Consider the following 22,467-nt stretch of genomic DNA (forward strand, 5'->3'; position numbering starts at 1 on the left):
CCACAATTGCATGCACTTGTACTTTCCCCTTCAGAACGGTGGAGAATTGGGATGCATTTTCCTTTCTTCTCCGTTTTTGACTGCAATTCAATGTGCTCTAGGTCAGTAGCTACCAGAAGGGGGCAGTCCTTGACCATAAAGATTTACTAGTGAGCCAAGAATTGACATCCTTGTCCGTTGTCTTTTAATCCGTTCATTGTTGAAAAGCACCTCATCTTCAGAGAAATGTAACAGTGTGTTCTTCATCTCTGAAGATGATAGAACCATATGGGCCAGTTTCCCAGACACAGATCAAGCCTAGTGCTAGACTACAAATCACTTTCAATGGAGATTAGGTCTTTCCATTGAGCATGTTTTTTAGTCCAAGACTAGGCCTAATATTTGTCCCAAAAAATTGCTCTATGTGTTATTAGTTAAGATTATAGACCTAATTGGTAATGGGTATCTGTTAGATCTGTCCCCTGTGACTCGAATGCCAGGGGATGGATAGTGAGCCTAGTACTTTACAATTCAAGCACACTTCAAAGTGGATAAAAAGCAACATTAATTCGTTTTTATGTGTCTGGTTCTTATCATTTATTGCTCTCATCCATCAAGGCTATGTGCGTGTCTGTTATTTAAATTAGGCTTCATGACTCATTTAAAAACGTGCTCTGCAATTGCAAGGCGCCTGTATCCAATATATGGACAGCTAGACCACGCAAGGCCGACTGCTATCAAATTACAGCGCATTTCTATAGTCTACCAAATACCCATCTAGTCCCAGAAAGAGGACTTTTACTGTGAAATAAACTTTCCAAAACGCACGGGTCCCTCGGGAGTGAGAGCTGCTTTTCATATGCCTTTGCTCCACTTTGCGCTAAAACAAAACTGTAGGTTGGGATTTCTTCTGGAGAAGTAGGCTACCACAAAGGTTTGAAGCCACTGAAACGTACTGGAGCCTACTTAACTATTGTAATTTGCGAGATTTATTGTTACCTTTATTAATGCCAAGGTACCCTACAATAATGACAACCGCAATGTAGCCTATAGATGGAGATGAAACATAGCTCAATTCAAAAGTGATAGTATATGGAAAAAGCATTGTGGAGGAGCTGGAGACTTTATGCACGCTGCATCTTCAGAACCAATGCTGTCCAGTCTTCAATAAAGTTTGTGTAACCATATCTACATGGTGTCACCGGACGTGTTTGCACTATAATAAAGGCTGTAAACGTTCCTTGTGGAATGCACCCGGGTGGGGGAAACGATGGTAAGTGCGGTTCATGTTTCCTTAAATCAGAATTCTCCTTTTGCTGCCCGATAGCACAATTTCAAACTTTTGTTTTGGCTATGCATCCACGTGAAAGTGCTGAATTTGCATACTCTTGCTGCAATTATATTTATTCTGTTCTCGATAAAGCTGCAGAATAGCGAACTTCCAAACTGTTTGGCTAAAAAAGCTAAATCAATTATATTTGTAGGCTACACTATCGCCGAAATGACGTGTGCCTTTATTTCTTGTGATACGAAATTGTAATCCTATTTAGCCTGAAGGAAAAGAAGCAAGAAAGTGGTCAGCTCAGAGCATTTGTTATTTATTGTTCATATTTTGACACATCAGCACCAAGAGCTGACTTCCACTATCCATTCTGTCTGTTGTGCACTGACTCCTGATCAGAGAAACGTGTGAAGTGTCATTACTTATGGTAAAAGTATCAGTAGAATGAGAGGAGAGACTAGAAGTAATAAACGTTGATATTCTGATTATCTTGCATGTTGAGAAAGCATGAGAATGTGTGATATTAATCCGATAGAAAATTATATGTTTATGCCTTACAAATATTCAAGTTGATAGTAAACCCTCTTACAGAAAGTTTAAAAAAAGTTTTAGTCCAAACACTCTTTCAACTGGGTGATCAGGAATCAAGTCTCCCAGTTCCACCAGCTAGTCCCTGAAGTCTCATATTTTCTTAATTGATTCCATACATGTAGAAAGGAGACCCTGGTTTGAACAGCTCCATGGAATCCAAGAATAACTCCAACTTCTCATCTATTGGACCTTAAATGAAGCATAAAGAGTATTGTGTCATGGATTTTACAACCTGTTAGTTATTGTGGTTTTTTTATATTTTGAAGAGCACTACTTCACTCCTGGCAACAACAAAAAAAGTGTTTGGCACCTTAGACTGTATTTGAATAGTGATCAGCTCCATCTGCATGCAATGTTTCTGTACTCAGCCAGCTCAAGTGAGGTAGAGAGAGGCATCTTTTCTCTTCAAATACAAGCATGCACTGACTACACCCTCAACCTCAAGTCTGCCTCAAGTCATTCAAGGGGCCCCATTGGAATTCACTGCTGTACTCAGGCACACAAAAAAACTCAAACCCCACAGGATATTGGTTAGACACAGGGCACTGTGAGTGCCGTCCATCCATGGTTGTATTCTCAGCTGGGATTTCAGTTCCTGGGTTTGCTTTGAAAGTGAAAGCAGCGCCGTAACTTTGTGCGCCTAAAGGGAAGGTCAACCGACATCAAATACCATATTCCAGGCAGTATCGGGTCTGGTTCCTGTCTCAGACAGGATGGAATGCTTGTTGCCTCAATGCATTATGAATTACCCATATAATATTGGCTTCCAAGTAAATCTGTTAGGAGGACAGGACTCCACACCACTGCAGTTCAGGGGGACAAAACAACGCCCTCTTAACACTTAACATTAGGTTTCCCTTATGCCATAGACTAAAGATAAGGTTAAGTACTTAAAATTATTGAATTGTGATGAAAAGACTGGAGTCAAATACAGTTTCATATTAGTCCTAAACAGGTTCTACAGTAGGCCTACCTGTGGATCCCTTTATATGGTCTAGTAGGACTGCGTGAAGTAGGCAAAATTACCATCCAAACACTGGCGTCTGAACTTTTGTAACTCACACACTTTTCATCTGGGTTTTAGTGTATGTGTGTGCGTGTGCGTGTGTGTGTGCTTGAATGTTTGTGTGCGATCAGTGCAACCTATACACGTATACACCTACATAGGTTTCAGTGTGCACTGTGCAGGAATTCTGCCTAGTGAGCTGACCTTTTCACTGGGAAGAAGGAACATGTCATAACAGCTCTGAGCTCTGGCTATAAGCTCCTGTTTTATGAGGCCTGATTGGTTTGGAGCGTCTTTACATCTCCCAGAGAGCATTAGGGGAAAGATGGCTCCTGGTAAAAGGTTGGTGGATAGATTAGTCCGGTGATGTGGCTGCAGGACTGTGTGTGATACTAAGGTTTCCAGAGTGTATATATTGATGAAAAAAACTGGTTGGTCCAACTGGGGACCAGGAAAAACGCTGACGGGTTGTAGATTGCTTATAATCTCAGTAATCCACATAGAAAATACATTTGCAGGAGGGGAGGGGGAGAGGATGGGAGGGGAGGAGAGGAGGGGAGGGGGAGAGGATGGGAGGGGAGGAGAGGAGGGGGAGAGGATGGGAGGGGAGGGGGAGAGGATGGGAGGAGAGGAGAGGGGGAGAGGATGTGAGGGGAGGGGAGGAGAGGGGGAGAGGATGGGAGGGGAGGGGGAGAGGATGGGAGGAGAGGGGGAGAGGGGAGGGGAGGGGGAGAGGATGGGAGGGGAGGAGAGGAGAGGATGGGAGGGGAGGGGGAGAGGATTGGAGGAGAGGAGAGGGGGAGAGGGGAGGGAAGGGAAGGGGGAGAGGAGGTGAGGGGAGGAGAGGAGAGGATGGGAGGGGAGGGGGAGAGGATGGGAGGAGAGGAGAGGGGGAGAGGAGGAGAGGGGGAGCGGGGAGGAGGAGAGGAGGGGAGGAGAGGGGAGGAAGAGAGGAGGGGAGGAGAGGAGAGGGGGAGAGGGGAGGAGGAGAGGAGAATGGGAGAGGGGAGGAGGAGAGGGGGAGAGGGGAAGAGGAGAGGAGGAGAGGAGAGATCTGGCAGAAGGTTTCTATCACCAAATAGTGGTGATTTTGTTGGTAAATCAAGCTTTTGTCTTGTGTTTTTACATTACGATGATGAAAGAATGTAATGTTGCTTATTCTGGGCCAATTTTGCCCAAATGTCATCCTTCTTTCTAACATCCTTCTTCTGAAGTTCCTCTCTTGCCATGGTGTGTCAGATTAAAAGCAGACCTTCTTAAATGTGCTCACACACTGCAGCCATATGGTTAGAACATTCTTTCTCAGGGGATTCATGTTTTTCATAGCTGTAACTAAGGCCTGGCGTTTATAACATATATCACTAGGCATCATTCCTTAATTTACTAACATGCGTGATTGGTGGAAGCATGCCAATTAAATCAAATTGTTTAGACTAGGCTTTTTTTGTGAAAAGTTTAGATTATGATTTCAACTTGCAACAATTGAAAAGGCAAACATGCTCTCAAGTCGGTCCCATTATTTATCACTGTGCAGGCAGGGTCTGGCACGGGGCCTATAAAGTGCACTGCAGAGAGCAGCGCCTCACTGACTACTATGAAGGCTCCTGATTAACGTCTCTGTGTCTGTGTGAGTGTGTGAGTGTGTGTGTGTGTGAGTGTGTGAGTGTGTGCGTGTGTAATAAATCACAATGTATTCAGCCGGCTAAATGCATCAACAGTGTGCCCCATGGGAAGTCAGTTGTCAGTATTCATTTACATGCATAGAATACAATGTTATCAGCAGCTAGCCACACTGCCACAGGACAGTCAATTGACCTTAAGCAGTTTATACTGCAGATGGGTGATATCAATATGTAATTCAAAATCACACTAGGACATGCTGCTCTCATACATCATTTGAATAACTGAAATATTTGACATTTAGTGCAAATAAATGCACAAAAGTGTCCTGTTCAAATTGCCATTGTTCTTTGGGTATATCTTGACAAGTAACTGACTGATGACCTCACTGTAGGCTACACTGATCCTCTTGTCTTGTAGGCGTTACCTTGTAGATTTTCCTCTGACACAGTGGCAGTATAGCCTTGGGGAATGTTTGGATCATGACTCTCCTGTATCTCACACATCCATCCATACAGTACTGCACATACAGTTTGCCTGTCACACTTAAGGATGTTTTCCTCTGTCATTCAGAAAACCTTCGGTGATTTGACTACTGTGATAACAGGATCTTGACAGTGATTCAGAGCTGTCCACACCTATCTCTCCAGGCAGGCCCTGCTCTGCTCGCTGCTTGGGAGGTTGTGTGTGTGTGTGTGTGTGTGTGTGTGTGTGTGTGTGTGTGTGTGTGTGTGTGTGTGTGTGTGTGTGTGTGTGTGTGTGTGTGTGTGTGTGTGTGTGTGTGTGTGTGTGTGTGTGTGTGTGTGTGTGTGTGTGTGTGTGTGTGTGTGTGTAGAATATGTGTAGTGGTTTCTATTTGTCTCTTTTGTGTCTGTGTTTATTCGATATAACCAGCACTGGGCTGACTTCTTCAGTTTCACACTGAGTGAATCATGTTCTGCAGCAGATCGGCTGTTGTCACACTCCTTTATTGAGTACTGACGCCTCTGCCATAACAAAGAGGCGTTGCTGATCATGTACACGCATACACACAGGCACACACACACACACGCACACATACACACAGACACGTATACACACTGGTACGCACAGACACGCATACACACACAAACGCGCTCGCGCTCACGGACAGGCTAAGCAGCAGATGGTTGCCCCACGTCTCCTCTTCCCCTCCATCTCCCCATCTCTCTTTCACTCTCTCACTCTATCTGTCCTCTCTTTCTCTCACACACCTGCAGAGTTCCCTTTGTAGATTAACATCATCAAGTCTGAATGTCTCTCTGTGTGCAGCGGAGAAGCACACCTGTATCAGCCTGGCTGTCACTCAGAGAGAGGCTCTGTTAAAGACGAGAATAAAAGCACTGTTGTTCTGTTTGGGCCCCTATCTCACCACTCTTTCTCCCAGGTCCCGGGGTATAAAGCAGAATATAGACCTATGACTAGCCCATTATGAGAATGGCTCTCTGTGGTATAGTAAGAGACCAGTGGAAAGGAGGATATTGCTGATGCTGACTGGGGAGGAGAATGATGAGCAGCAGTTTACATTTCAGTCTATGGGACGAGCAGGCTTCTTTTCCCATGGGATGGGGTCATTGCAGTGAAATATGCATCATCAGGTATTGTCAAGGTCACTTGGAACTCAGCATTGCTATAAATCTAGAGAGAGCGAGAGAGAGTGTTTGAGTGTGTGTGCGTGTTTTGTGTGTGTGTGGGTTGCCAGTAAGACTACTTTAATCCAGCCTAGAGCGTCACCACTTCCTCTCTCTCCCACTCTCCCTCATGAATCTGTGTTCAACCAACCACACAGTGTATTCCTTTCCTCTCAGTATAGCCATCTTGCGATAATGTTTTGCTGTGTTTTGCTCCATAACACTTCCGGTCAGTGTGATCTCTCAGGCAGCAGAGATGTGGTGACTGATTCAATTAAGGTCTTCCCCTGTCTGACATCAGTGGAGAGATCTCATGCTGCCTTTTCCATGCCATCATGTCATATTACTGTCAGATGATGGACTTTGTTCTCCCTCACCAGTCACCAGTCACCAGTCAACACTACAGCAGAATGGTTTGTTGTGATGTTCTGTGTGGTTTTACAAAGCAGTCAGTGGATTTTTTGCATCCTTTGTTAGCCTTTTTGTTGTATGCGGTTTATTGAAAGGGAGGTTCTCGCTTATTTTTCTCTTTCAAAGTTGCCTCAGCGCTGGGACTGAATGGTCATGTGAGACAGAAATGATTCTCTCTGACTAGAACATCTATTTAATATACACAATAATACTCTACATGAATATAGAAGCAATTAATTTCATGTTAGAAAATGTCAATACCCCCTAAACCTCCTGTGCCCATACAGACAGACAGACACACATGTGCACTCGTGCGAATAGATATGGTTTTACACAATTGCACACATACAATTCATACATGCCAATTAACTGAATAATATTCTGTGTGTAGTCACAGTGTATCCGTTTTGCCATGGTAGAATGGCGAGAGAATTTACTCCTTTGTTCTGCCATGCAGGAGTTTCATTCTCAACGGGTGATTAACTACAATGTATCAGCAGGAAAGAGAGAGAGCCTCCCTCCACATGCTAGTGTACGTGGTTATGCTAATAGAGCTGCAGTCCAGTGCTTTTCCAGAATATGACTGTGATAGTCCCTAAAGCCTGACCACCAAGCCAGTCTGTTCTCCTCCCACTGAACAAGGCTACTTCAGGAGCTCTTTTTAGATGCTATTCTCTGTGTAATATTAGTGCTATTCGTCTACAGTATTCACCCTCGCCCTTTCTCTCTCTCTCCCCTCCCACTCTCTATCCCTACTTCCACCTTTCTCTCATCCACCCTTCCTCTTTCTCCTCCTCCCCCTCGCCGCTAAACACAGAAAATAATGAGACAGATTTTCTCGTAATCTTCTTTGAATCCTGTAAAGCATTTGTTGCATGTCTCAGCATTCCTGCAAACCTGTCCTCGAGCGTTCCGTCTACTAAAGGAGAAGAGATGTAAAAAGAATGGAACAGAAGGTAACGGCATCAGACACCTGGCCTGCTGAAACGAGTGGGAGGCTATAGCCTATTAGGATTCCAGCCTCGCGGTTGTCATAGTTGGCATTAGACTGACGTGGAACACAGACAAATGCTGAACAAATATTGGTAAAGATCACTGCAAGAAAGGTAATTGACGAAGAGGACTCCACTCAATAAAGTTAAGCTACTGTATACTTCCTGTATTCTTCTCGTGTTCTTTGTGTTACATAGGTGCTAAGATGTGTTGTGTGGCCATGTAACAGATTATATAGCATGTGAGTTGAAAACCATTCAACTGCAGCCATGCAATACAACAATGACTTTGTGTCAATTTCAAACTATTTTGTTTTTGTGATTATTAAAATTCCTATCAAACGTGACACCAAGGCATTTGTCTTGTTTTTTTGTGCTGTGGTTTGGTGTTGACCTGTGTATCATACCCCCTTGATGTGCATGTCTGCTATAGAGAAGTGCTAAAGCCACACAAAATCAACAAGATGTCTTCATGTTGACACGGTCACACAGGCACACAGACACACAGACACACAGGCACACAAGGTGCTACCTGCCTGACCACTAATTTGAGTCGGTTGGTCAAACCACTGGGAAAACAAACTGAGCCGACACTTGGCTTACATCCCGAATGGCAACCTATTCCTTAGATAGTGCGATATTTTTGACCAGGGCCGTAGTGCACTAAATAGGGAATAAGGTGCCTTTTGAGCTTCACCTGCCCGTGGCACAAAACCCACAAGAAAATAGACCCTGTGTGCGTCTTAAATGACACCCTATTCCCTATATAGTGCACTACTTTTGTGCAGGATTTGGAAAGGCTCAAGACAGGGTGCATCTGTGTCACTTCTACAAAATTCCAGAATGTTGGAACGTGTATAATGTGTTCTTGGAGAGCAGGTTTCATCAGTGAGTGTGAGTGAGTCTTCTGGCTTTGCCAGGTGGAGGCTGGTGCAGTGCGTCACTGGAGTGAGGGTGTTGGACAGTGGCATAGTGAAACTTCAGCTTTATCCACCCACCGCCAAAGAATATCTCTGCTGCTCAGGAGTTTATTACAATTTACAGTACAGTATAGGTGCAGGACATATCTTATGCAAATGAATCCCTAAAGATACACCCTATGGACACTTCTTTAGATATGAGAGGATTGGATAGGTGCAAGCAATATGGCGGGAATTTCACCTGTCCTATCAGAGGGCAAGATGGAGCTACCACCATATTCTGGTGGTATACTATATTCTACCTATCCAACTATCTCAGATCTACACATATGCCTGGGGGTTAGGTGTTGATTTTTCTGCGCCCTATGAGTCAGCTGGGTAAGTAGTAGATCTTATTCAGACAGGGATCTCCACAGACATCTAAAAGCCCATCAGGACCCCTGACTCAGTCAGAACTACTGGCATGACATTCTTTCAGAAGAGCATAATGAAATCCATTCACAGGTGGTGTATGGGAAAGCTGTAAAACTGTCATCAGCCACCGACTGGGAAAAGATCTCATGGGTTTGAAACATTCCTTCCGTTGAATTCCCTCAGAGAGAAAGAGGAGAGAGGAGAGCGGGAGGAAGAGAGGAGGAAGAGAGGCAGGCAGAGGGACAGCTGATGTAGGTTGTCTTTCTGAGAGATGACTGCTTTCCCCTACTATTGGTTATATAAACAGTAGAGTTGCATTGTGGGCCAGTAAAGCTGATCCTTGATGGCAGTTTCTGGCTGTCACTCAGAGAGCGGCTTGGTTAAAGAGGAGAATATTCAAATATTCATCTAAATGTAACTCAGACAAAATAGAAAAGATTAGAAACAAAAACATGGAAGAAGCTAAGTTATATTCATAATAATACTGTATGTACAGTTGAAGTCGGAAGTTTACATACACCTTAGCCAAATACATTTATACTCAGTTTTTAATAATTCCTGACATTTAATCCTAGTAAGAATTCCCTGTGTTAGGTCAGTTAGGATCACCACTTTATTTTAAGAATGTGAAATGTCAGAATAATAGTAGAGAGAATTATTTATTTCAGCTTTTATTTCTTTCATCACATTCCCAGTGGGTCAGAAGTTTACATACACTCAATTAGTATTTGGTAGAACATTTTCTATGGGATTGAGGTCAGGGCTTTGTGATGGCCACTCCAATACCTTTGTTGTCCTTAAGCCATTTTGCCACAAATTTGGAAGTATGCTTGGTGTCATTGTCCATTTGGAAGACCCATTTGCGACCAAGCTTTAACTTCCTGACTGATGTCTTGGGATGTAGCTTCAATATATCCACAAAATTTTCCTACCTCATTGTAATATTTGTGTTGTGGAGAAATGACCAGGCAGGAGACGGGAGTACAGTTAGTTTTCGTTTAGTCAAAACCTCTCGTGCTCTACAGTTCCCGGGCACACTAGTGCGCATGTGCATTTCCTATTAGGTGTAGTAACGTAACACTGTCGTAATACATCACCTCTTAGTAACAGCATAGTAACTAATATAAACAGATGTAGATCCCAGATACTACACTCATGATGCCATCTATTTTGTGAAGTGCACCAGTCCCTCTTGCAGCAAAGCACCCCCACAACATGATGCAGCCACCCCCGTGCTTCACGGTTGGGATGGTGTTCTTTGGCTTGCAAGCCTCCTCCTTTTTCTTCCAAACATAACAATGGTCATTATGGCCAAACAGTTCTATTTTTGTTTCATCAGACCAGAGGACATTTCTCCAAAAAGTACGAGTATCCCCATGTGCAGTTGCAAACCGTAGTCTGGCTTTTTTAATGGCGGTTTTGGAGCAGTGGCTTCTTCCTTGCTGAGCGGCCTTTCAGGTTATGTGGATATAGGACTCGTTTTACTGTGGATATAGATACTTTTGTACCTGTTTCCTCCAGCATCTTCACAAGGTCCTCTGCTGTTGTTCTGGTATTGATTTGCACTTTTCGCATCAAAGTACGTTCATCTATAGGAGACAGAACGCGTCTCCTTCCTGAGCGGTATGGCGGCTGCGTGGTTCCATTGTCACGGCCGTTTAAAGGAGAGGACCAAGGTGTAGCGTGGTGAGCGTACATTTTCTTTATTTAAATCAAAATGACACCGAAACAAAAACAATAAACACTACAAAAACAAACCATGAAGCTCAAAGGCTATGTGCCCTAAACAAAGTAAACTTCCCACAAAGATAGGTTGGAAAAAAGGCTACCTACGTATGGTTCCCAATCAGAGACAACGATAAACAGCTGTCCCTGATTGAGAACCATACCCGGCCAAAACATAGAAATACCAAATCATAGAAAACGAAACATAGAATGCCCACCCCAAATCACACCCTGACCAAACCAAATAGAGACATTAAAAGGCTCTCTACGGTCAGGGCGTGACAGTACCCCCCCAAAGGTGCGGACTCCGGACGCAAAACCTGAACCTATAGGCGAGGGTCTGGGTGGGCATCCATCCGCGGTGGCGGCTCAGGTGCGGGACGCAGACCCCGCTCCACCTCTGGCTCACCCCGCTTTGGTGACGCCTCTGGTCTGTGCACCCTCGTCGCAGCGGGCCCCGGACTGTGCACCCTCGTCGCTGCGGGCCCCGGACTGGGCACCCTCGTCGCTGTGGGCCCCGGACTGGAGGCCGTCTCTGGAGGCTCCGGACTGGAGGCCGTCCCTGGTGTGTGTGTTCAAAGTCAGCGTTGTGCCGTGAGGTGTTGTTTTATGGGTGATTTTTTTATCTAATTTTATTGCTTGGGTTAACTGAGGTGGAAGAGAGTTCCATGTAGTCATGGCTCTATAGCTATACCATAGCCTCTATAGCTATACCATAGCCTCTATAGCGCTATACCATAGCCTCTATAGCCTCTATAGCGCTATACCATAGCCTCTATAGCTCTACACCATAGCCTCTATAGCTATACCATAGCCTCTATAGCGCTATACCATAGCCTCTATAGCTCTATACCATAGCCTCAATAGCTCTATACCATAGCCTCTATAGCTTTATACCATAGCCTCTATAGCTCTATACCATAGCCTCTATAGCTTTATACCATAGCCTCTATAGCTCTATACCATAGCCTCTATAGCTCTATACCATAGCCTCTATAGCTCTATACCATAGCCTCTATAGCTTTATACCATAGCCTCTATAGCGCTATACCATAGCCTCTATAGCTCTATACCATAGCCTCTATAGCTCTATACCATAGCCTTTATAGCTTTATACCATAGCCTCTATAGCTCTATACCATAGCCTCTATAGCTCTATACCATAGCCTCTATAGCTCTATACCATCGCCTCTATAGCTTTATACCATAGCCTCTATAGCTCTATACCATCGCCTCTATAGCTTTATACCATAGCCTCTATAGCTCTATACCATCGCCTCTATAGCTTTATACCATAGCCTCTATTAATTAATTTAATTAACCTTTATTTAACCAGGAAGGGCTCATTGAGATTTAAAATCTCTTTTTCAAGAGCGTCCTGGCCAAGATAGGCAGCACCAAGTCATTACAAAAAATTACAGACAGACAACATGAAAAACTACAAGTAATCTAGTAAAAACCATTCATGAATTCACAAGAGTATAACAATAGCTATAGCTCTATACCATAGCCTAATCATTTAATTGATATATGATTCAGATAAATAACTGCCTCTGGATTTACCATAGGTTTGAATAACATTGAGAGCATATTGCATAGAGATCCATCTGAATGGATTTATCTCTATGGCATACATACTCTATATGCGATGGAGACTTTATGGAATGGGACCGGTTTGTATTTAGGCCTATGCCACAGAAAAGTAATTCATCATCACAGAGGCTGTAGTAGAAGTAAGCCATCCAGAATCTGTCTGTGTCCCAAATGGCACCCTATTCCCTATGGGCCTTGGTCAAAAGGAGTGCACTATATACCATTTGGCACGCAGTATCTGTCAGCACATTCTGGATGGTCTGGCGTGCAGAAGGGAATGCTACAATATCTATGTGTGTGCCATAGTATTTGTCTCAGCTCAGTAACTGTAACTTTCCTACAGTATAAGCAGAGGAAAGCCTAGCTATGGCTGAAAAAGGCTTTATTTACACTTGTGTGCATTGCAGACGGGATACATGTGGATCAACTCTCTCTCTCTTTCTCTCTCACCTTAGTGTTTTAACAGAATAACTTACCAAATCTATATTTTTTGTTTGAAACACAGGTTGTTACATTGTTTTGTTTACCCTCATCCTTCAGTCTGTGTACTGATATGTGCATTTCTCAACCTCTGAGAGATTTAAGTTTCCTCTTCTGTAAACACATACTGGAATCTGAGCTGTTCAGTTCAAGTGGCCGACCAGCGACCGTACAATTTAGAGAGTAAATATATTTTATTTATAGCTCTGCTCCATTATAATCATGGCTTTTTGGTGGTTCTCAACTACAGACCTAACTTTCTCATTGTTTCCTGTTTCCCATGCATGCAGGCCTTGAGAGTGTGGTCCAAGATCTGCTGCAAGAGGTGGGCAGTGTGGGCCTTCCTCCTCCTCTTTACCCTGTCTGTGGTGGTGATCAACACCCTCCCCTTCCCCCCCTCTGAGACACGCAGGCTGCCCTCACGAGGCCTGAGCTCTGCTGGAGCCGGAGGGTATAGAGCGAGGGCTAGACCCAGGGAAAGGGCCACATTGGCCCCTCACCACCACCACCATCTTCCTCTACCCCTCAACGGTCACAGTGGAGGTTGGAAGCAGAGTGACAAAGTCAAAGAGTCCTCCAAGCATCACCTGGTGAAGGACCAGCTTAAACTGGATAGGGGAGCAGCTAGCATGACAGATGAGAGAACTCACAGCAACTACAAGAAGAATCGTAAAACTAAGGGCATCGCCTCCAAAAGGAAAGAGAAGAAAGAGATGCCGCCAAGTTCTAGTAGAGACAAACAACATAATATCCAGCCATTGACAGTCAATGCTGTGCTAATAAGGCATGATGGAAGCCATCTAACCAACTGCAGTGGTTCAGAGCTCTCCACCCAACCACCACCTCTTCCCAGACAAGAGAACGTCCACCCAGCCGTGCCCCAGACTGTAGCTCGTAGCCAGAGCCGCCCTTCTACTGCAGACCTCGGCCTGTCTGACTCTGAGCACAAATGTACTCCAGATGAACAGAGACAGGACCAGGGGAACACCGGGCAGGCAGGGAGGAAGAACTTAACCAAGCAGCAGGCTGTGAAAAAGGTCCCCAGAGAACTCAGGAAACGTGACAGACAGCCTTCGTCTGGGCGTAAAGAGACCCGGCCCACAGCGGAGACAGCAGCAGAGGCAGAGAAAGGGAGTGAGGGGGAGGCCCACTGGTGTAAGATGTCAGCTGGAGAGAGGGAGTTTCCAGACACTGACACACGGAGAATAAGGACTGAGGACACTGACTCTGTGCCATGGCTCAGCAAGGACGATATTCACAAGATGGAGTTCCTCTCGGGCAGCGAGGTTGTCAGTAAGGCCAGGGTCCCAGCCCACGGACAGGTCCTCCATGTAGTGCTGGGTGCCCCTCATCATCCCCCTTCTCTTGGGGCTCCATTGGCTGACCACAGTGGGCACTGCCAACAGGGTCTGTGTGCCCTGATCAAACGTCCAGACGACTGGTTCGAAGTCTTTGCTTTCCATTTAGACCGTGTTCTCGGCTTGAACAGGAGTCTGCCCACAGTGTTCAGGGCCTTCCACAGTGACATCCTGCCTTATAAATACACCAGAGGGGCAGCCAGACCCGTGGTGTGGTGGGACCCAGGCATCCAGCACCTGGCTGATGATGACAATGACCAGAACTCGTTCCCTCTCACCTGGCCCCAGTACCAGAGCTTGCTGAGGGCCAGGTGTGGCAGTGGCAGCGGCGTGGCCCTCAACGAGACCCCCTGTGTGGGGGTTCACCATGCGGAGTGGGGGCGCCTGGCACTCTTTGACTTCCTCCTACAGGTATAGAACAACTGATAACACACTGTATCCTCCAATCACACTTGTTAAACCCAATCTCCATGGCATATTTAACTTATTTAACTTATTGACATCATTGATTTGAACTTTTAAGAGATACATTGGCTAGAGTAAAGAGGTCAGAAAGACTGATAGGTAGTGGTTAGATTTTATATGGCTCCTAATGTCAGGCATTCTAACCCGATCTTAATTCCTAACCGTATCCCTAACCTTAGCCATAACCTTAACTAATTTCTATCCTGATCTGCCACTCAAACGTACACATCCAAACTGATAGCGTTCTATATCCTTTCAGTCACACCATGTGAAGACAACCTATCGAAATAATGCATAGACTAGAGTTCTGATTGAAATCTCACCTCACCTTGAGAGATGTAAGTTTTGTAAAGTTGTTATTCCAGTACGCTATATAAACTGACAGTTAGCTAGTGATTCACTTAACGTCACTATGGAGGGCCCAGTTGATAAGGACTCATGAGGTCAGGCAGACTGGGAAAACTCATGGTGCTATGGGCCCTGGTCTAAAATAGTGCACTACAAAGGAAATAGTTTGCCATTTGGGATGCAGATCTTGTTTTGCATTTATATTAAAGAACATTCTCACTGGATGAAATCCACCAACCTCGTCTAATAGTAGGCTGGCAGTCCTTGATAATGAGCCTATTTGAGCACTGGATTGTATTGCCAAGGTCTTATCATCTGAAGAACTCTACTCACTAAACTGCCTTAGATTAAAAGATGCCGGCCAAAGAAAAGAGTGTGACTTTCTCTGTCTGGAGCGATAAATGTAATTGATTATCAGATAATTATGTTTTTTCATGGTGAGTGCATCCCGTCAGCTTACTAGACATGCAACATAATAAGTCATATTCATTCTCCCTACTAGATGATTGAACATTATCATTCTCCTACTAGATGAATGAACATTATCATTCTCCCTACTACAGTAGATGAATGTATCAGCGCAGTTCAATAAAAAAATCAACACAATGTTTGTCTCTAATTTAGCTTCTAACTCGTTTATGATCTGCCAGTGATTTATAATGAAGTTGGAGTTCTTTATTGTGTAAGAAATGATGGCTGATGGTCCGGATGGAGGATCATTTTGTGTGTGTGTGTGTGTGTGTGTGTGTGTGTGTGTGTGTGTGTGTGTGTGTGTGTGTGTGTGTGTGTGTGTGTGTGTGTGTGTGTGTGTGTGTGTGTGTGTGTGTGTGTGTGTGTGTGTGTGTGTGTGTGTGTGTGTGTGTGTGTGTGTGTGTGTGTGTGTGTGTAAAGCTGAGACATCCTGAGAGGATGTAATTAATACAGGATTGATAAGGCCAGCTCTGCCACAGTCCCACTCTAAATGGAGTAGTATGTCAGTCTAACTCTGCATGGGGAATATCTAAGCTCCCATTAGGGAATGAGAGGTGGCAATGAAGCCAACAACCCAATGATGTTTATTGCAAGTAAGAGAGAGTTAGTACGTATGGTATGGACAGAGTACAATGTACAATATTTGATACACACAAGTACACACACACCAGTCTCGGTCTTCATCAGGCCTCTAAAGACCCAATGTCTGGCCGCTGGCAGTGTGAAGTCAAAGTCAGGGTTGCCATGGTGATGCTCGGCAATCACGGATGCCTAAGTCCACATTAGGAAGGACTGAGAGGAAAGTAATAGCAGCTGCTCCTCTCGCTATCTGTCTCTATAGCCAAAAGAAAGTCCATTTCTTTGTTAGAAAAAATCCCAGAAGAAATAAACAGTGTGCTGGTGCACTCGGATGGGTGAAAACTACAAGTCCATGGAGACTTAGTATTAGGTGCTCTTTGAAAAGGGTGGTCTATGACTGGCAGAAAAATTATGGGGATGAAGGACACCACATAGTAAACAAAACATTTAGAAAAACGTCGTGGGGCTTACTTTTTCCATCCATTACTTTGTTACTGCAGGGTGAACAGTCATTGTTATGTAGCCAATACAGATTGGCGGCAGAATAGATATTGTTTCAGGAAATAATGTCTCACAATGAGAAGGAAAAGAGGCTGAGCAAACAAAAACTATTGGAAAATGTCTCTAAAAGAGATGAGTCATTAATTGCATTCTTTGATTGTGTTCAATCTATATTCTCTCACTTTGGAGGCTATTACAGCGTTTTATCCATGCTACCCATTCTATTAAAAATAGAAAACTATTCAATAGAACACCCAGCCACTGAACCAACTCAGCTGTAGAAAAATCTGATAAAGATAAAGAAAGACTGCCTTTTCTCTGTGAGATGGAATGGAATGGGTAACTGATCTGTGGGGGGAGAGAATAGTGGCTGAATACAAAATGGAACCCTATTTCCTAAATAGTGCACTAGATTTGACTGGCTCTGATCAAAAGTAGTGCACTATATAGGGAATAGAGTGCCATTTGGGATGCGGGGAGCCACTGTATGAATAATACATGAGTAGTCTCTTTGCAGAAGCCAATACCTGTAACATGGCCAACTGTTAATAGCATTGTATTGATTGTATTGATTCAGTGGAATTGCTGACTGGGACCCTGTAACACTTGTTCCTACCTGCTCATTTAACACATCTAATGGCTCTGATGTGGAACCTAACACCAATTAGCAAGGGGAACAGTGTGAAGGACACACAGTCACACACACACTTCGCCTGGGGAGTACAGAGGAGACAGAGGACCTTGCGCCAAGTGTCCTTGTTGTTGGTCATTGCCTTGGATGCTTTGAATTGCCATTGTAGGCTAAGAAGGCTACTGATGTATTGCTATGAATTAGTTGTGAGTAGGCTTGTTGTTTTGCTTGTGATGTTATTGTGTGTGATATAGACCTTAATAGCATGTCCTGTTTCCCAGAGACTTGGTGGTGGTGTAATACTGTATGTCAACACTGAAACCGTATCCAGGAGACTCTTGTACTCTGTCCCTACGGGAATGAGTGTATTCTAGTGTAAGGGTGAAATGTAGTAGGGATGTGAGAACTCCTGACGGCGCTAAAGAAGTGAAGCGAAATGGTGTGGTGTGAGTTTTACCACAGAGAGGCCCAGACAGACCTGGGGGCATATCTCACCTTGGTAACACTCAGAGGAGTGTGGCAATGCCTTCACTTCTCAGTTTAACAACAAGGTTGACATTGCTCCCTTCCTCCCCTGATAGTTGGTTTATTCTGCAGTATAATGAGGAAGAGAATGGTACCACAGGTATTGATGTTGCGTCATTATATTTAGGGATTTTTTGGTGTAGTTATGCAACAAAAAAAACAACTGCGGTGAATACATACATGCATGAACAAATGTAAAATGATGGATGTTAACTTTGAAAAAAGAGCTTCCTTATTTAAACAGTGATTATTGAAGTTGATGAAGTGGAGAGAAGTCAGCCTGAAGTTAGAATAGATATGAATTTAAAGTACACTTAAAAGTTTGGCTTTACTAATGCATTCTTGTTCATAGAATTGGACTTAATGCAATAAATGAGGTGGCAAAAGAAGCAGTCTTACTGCTTTCGCTAGTTTGCTCTGGTTTGCCCTCACTGCAGGTGATTGACCTACAATGACTGAACCACCTCTTTACTGTAGTCAAAGTTCCCGCTGGGGTCTCTCTCACACAAGTAACTACCTCCTCACCATCCCTCCTCTCACCAGCCCCCCACTCCTCCTCTCACCATTCCACTCCTCCTCTCACCTCCCTCTCGCTCCTGCTCTCATGCCAAAGGCTTAAGCTGTAACTGTCACTATCTCTATCAACACTTAGGCCTTACTTGGCTGCATTTTGATTTCTGTCAACAAAATGATCAATGACTGCATAGCAAACAAGCGCTAAGAGTTATTTGCTATGGTTGATGATTTCAGAAAGTAAATACATTTTCTACTTGTTTCTTGTAGTCACCCTTGATTTTCCTCTTGGAAAGCTGTTCCGGAGTCTGAAGTTCTTTATAAAGAAAGGACCGAAGAGATCCTATAAATCAGGAGTTCCCAACCTTTTTTCACCAGGCCCCCTTTTTCACATGTAAAAAATGTCATGCACCCCACCGCTTTCTTTATGACTGTTTATTGAGATAGCATATATTAAGTACACCACCAGCTTGAATTTGTGGTGTTGTTTTGAAGCTAATTTCCTGCAATTCTAGGTTTTTTAATGATAATAATCATAATAATGGATATAGAAAATAATGTCTAGTGTCACGCCCTGGCCTTAGTATTCTTTGTTTTTTTTATTATTTTAGTTAGGTCAGGGTGTGACATGGGGTTAGGTTTGTGTTTTTGTATTGTCTTGGGTGGTTTGGAATGTCTAGGGGGATTTGTTAGAGTGTATGGGTTTGTGTTGAGTGGATGTGTCTAGAATAGTCTATGGTTTAGTGTATGTGTCTAGTATAGTCTATGGTTGAGTGTAGGTGTTTAGAAAAGTCTATGGCTGCCTGATTTGGTTCTCAATCAGAGACAGCTGGTCATAGTTGTCTCTGATTGGGAGCCATATTTAAGGGAGCCATAGGCTTTAGGTATTTGTGGGAAATTGTCTATGTAGAACGTTTGTAGCCTGTATGTATGTATGTATGTATGTATGTGCACAACGTTTGTAGCTTCACGGTCGTTTTGTTGTTTTGTTAGTTTGTATAGTGTTTTGTGTCGTGTTCATCTTCGTGGTGTTAATAAAGGAAGATGGCTTATTTTCCAAATGCTGCGTTTTGGTCCGTCTCTCAACCACACGATCGTGACATCTAGACAGTTATCAAATATGTTTTATTATGATCATTTATATGAACACTCAATTCAATTATTCACATTCTATTTTGCAGAAAGTGAATAGATCAATTGACAGCCACAGAGTCAGATTGTATAAGATTACTTCCCAAGCAAAGTCTAAAACAACACATAGTCCAATTTCTTTCACTCCTCAACTTTAGAAGGTCATAGCTCAGCTTCTGAATGTCATAGAGACCAATCAAATATAATCCCATGTGCATCAGAGCTGTATCTTCCTTGAGTGTTGTACCGCTTGTTTCTAGCCTAAAGAATCACAGATTTATGTGTTGTTTTAGATCGGTATACAATCAGGAATTGTAAAAACAAAAACAATTGGGAACCCCTGCGATAAATCACAGTTCTGTATGTAATTCTATGGAAAGCTCATTGTTGATGATCAATCCCAACTAATCCATGTTCTTCCATCCCCCCGTGCAGGTGAATGATCGTCTGGACCGGTACTGCTGTGGTTTCCAGCCTGACCCAGCAGAACCATGTGTGGAGAACCTGCTACATACCAAGTGCAGGAACTCAAAGGATCTAGTGCTGGTGCACATCCTGGTAACTACCATATCACACCCCAAAAAACATCATATGGACATAATGTACGGGCCATTCTGGCTCAGACAAGGCTTACTTACTTACTTGGACATAATGTAAAATAATAGCCTGAAGGAGGTTAAGGAGGAGGCTTGTCTAAATAATCTAATTGGACAATGTAAACAGACCTCTACATTTATTAATATTATTACTACTATCCAGACCTTTTCTTCTTAACAAAGAGAATTCCGATGTTGGACAAATATGATCACTATTCTTTTACAACTGCTCTGTGGAAAAATGACTCCCTCTTTCCACTGAACCTGCTGAACTCATTGCTGATACTTGGTACTTGCTCTTGACAAAGACAAATAGAATTCTATTAAGCACATTACGCTTTATTATTTCAGCTGTTGTAGAAAGGATTAGGAGTTGACTTTGTATCTATATACTGGATTCTTGACCTAGCTCACTGTAATATAGTCTATCTTGTGATGTGCATATCATTCTTAGTCTATCTTCTTGATGTGCAGTATAATACCTGCCAAACTGTGTATGTGACCAATAAACTTTGGCCACTGATTTATAGTTTGATATATAGTGAGAGGTCTAAAAAAGTAAAATCTACTTTAAAGTTATTCTCCCGAGCCTTCATCTCATCCCATAATTACTATATTAATATCTATCAAAGAGATACAGTTAGTGTTGATGATACTTTATGCTAAACTATACTGTGTCGGTCTATGTTTCTTTCTACAGGTGAGGAGGGTAGAGCCTACCAGACTGGTGTTTATAGACAATGCAGGCAGGCCAAATCATCCCCATGAAAACCTCAACTTCCGCTTAGTAGAGGGCATCGATGAGTGAGTACAAACATCTACAATCCAGTCTCTATTCAAGGATAGACCGAATCATGGAAATAGGCTTAGTCTGCCAGAACTCCGGCCAAAAGTACTGCACTATATAGGCAACTGGATGCCATTTAGGAAACACCTTAGTGTACAGAAGCTCAGTTGAACCCTACATCAACCCCACATCACACAGCCTTAATGTGTGTTTCCTAAATCCAGTGAAGCGAGTGGGCGGATCTTCATAACTCTAGCTATGCATTGTTGTTATTTCTTTCTGAATAGATGAAGTGTAACTGTTGGTAGATGAAACTAAAATAGCCCACATCATCACAATATGCTCAGTCAATTGGGTTTGATATCCTTTGTCTGGTATTTGTCTGGATTTAACAGTCTTACTGTATTTTTCTGGCAGGTTTCCAGAGAGAGCCGTATCAGTTCTCCAGTCTGGCTGCTTGGAGAGCATGCTCCTGAGCTCCCTGTATATGGACAAGGAATTCTGGGAGAGCCGAGGGGGTGCACGTGGCCTGAAACCTCTCATCCACACTGTTGAGCAGAGAGGGAGGATTCTGCTGCAGCACATCCACGACAAGAGACTCAGACTGAACAGGGATCTGTGAATCCAATGGCCCAGAAAGCACCCAGCAGTACATTCATTTCATCCAGGCAGGGGGTGCCTGTGACAGACGTGGAAGCCTCCTCAAGGTCCCGGGCAGCCTAAAGACACAGGGTGTGTCTCAAATGGCACCCTATTCCCTATATAGTGCACTACATATGACCACAGCCCTTCATTGTCTATAACACCTTACGGGCCCTGGTCAAAGGTAGTGCACTATATAGGGAAGAGGGTGCTCTTTGGGCCACAGATACAGTATGCCTGTTCCATGCTGTTTGTGGTTCCCATCCATGTTGTATCCATACATCTTGCCAACATCCCTCAAGGCAAGCAAATTATGTTATTGAAATTGCACCGTTTTCTTCGCTGCCTGTTTATGAGGTGAGTTTTGTATTTTCGAATAAAAAATAGCAGATTTAACGATTGATTTAATGTCTGTTTTATGAGATAAGCGTTCAGCTGTAATCTTAAAATGAAAGATTTTAGATCAATGAATAGCTTCTGAACTGGATCCAGGAGTCTTGTCGATAAGAAGATACCAAACCTTTTATAAGATTGTACTCCTAAGACAACGATGAGGAAACCCTCTCAATTGGGTTAAAGGAACACTATTATTATTATTAGTATTATTAATACTAGTATTATTGCTTAACATTGGACTTATTGCCTATGTTCCAGGACATTTAGACAATGATGACTCCACGCCAATTAATGAACAATGGACAATATATTGAAGTGACCTACAGACTGTGGTTGCTTCCTTGTGGTGCTACAGCACATTGCATTCCTATGGGCTAAACTGTTTAGGATAGATGGCCAGTCCCATAGACTTCGACACAATTCACTTATTTAACATGTTTTTCTATGTTTAAGGTTATTTAGACTATATTGCTAATAATAATGAGGATATTTGACTGTTTAGTCTTGCATTTATGTTGTTATATTTAGCCTACTTATTGACTCAAGACATTTCAGCTTTTCATTTTTAATTCATTTGTAAAGAATTCTAAAAACATTATTCCACCTTCCACCTTGACGGGGTATTGTGTGTAGGCCAGAGACACAATCTCAATTTAATCGATTTTAAATTCAGGCTGTAACACAACAAAATGTGGAAAAAGTCAAGGGGTGTGAATACTTTCTGAAGGTACCTCTATTTTCTTCAATCAAGAAACTAGAAATTCGACATATGAGCTTGTCTGACCACCACACTTACTACTTTAAATTTCAGAATCTCCTTAAAGAAACACAAGAATTACTACAAAATTATTACAAAATCCTA

At 43.2% G+C, this 22,467-nt stretch overlaps 1 protein-coding gene across 1 annotated transcript; it reads left to right on the plus strand.

The window, feature by feature from the left end:
* The first annotated feature begins 772 nt into the window (after nt 1–772).
* On the plus strand, nt 773–21,610 carry LOC139573573 (Golgi-associated kinase 1A-like). The gene is made up of 5 exons (XM_071397191.1): nt 773–1,252; nt 12,953–14,431; nt 19,620–19,742; nt 20,481–20,584; nt 20,985–21,610. Exons 1-5 carry the CDS (start codon nt 1,250–1,252, stop codon nt 21,187–21,189), a joined length of 1,914 nt encoding a protein of 637 aa, XP_071253292.1. The 5' UTR covers nt 773–1,249; the 3' UTR covers nt 21,190–21,610.
* The last annotated feature ends 857 nt before the right edge of the window (nt 21,611–22,467 follow it).

This window comes from Salvelinus alpinus, chromosome 4 (assembly GCF_045679555.1).
Source record: "Salvelinus alpinus chromosome 4, SLU_Salpinus.1, whole genome shotgun sequence".
Classification (NCBI taxonomy): Eukaryota; Metazoa; Chordata; class Actinopteri; order Salmoniformes; family Salmonidae; genus Salvelinus; species Salvelinus alpinus.

Excerpts from the sequence above, each read along its gene's own strand:
- LOC139573573 (XM_071397191.1), top strand. Across the intron at positions 19,743-20,480 it reads TAGTGCTGGTGCACATCCTG|GTGAGGAGGGTAGAGCCTAC; the intron begins GTAACTACCATA and ends TTCTTTCTACAG. Across the intron at positions 20,585-20,984 it reads TTAGTAGAGGGCATCGATGA|GTTTCCAGAGAGAGCCGTAT; the intron begins GTGAGTACAAAC and ends TTTTTCTGGCAG.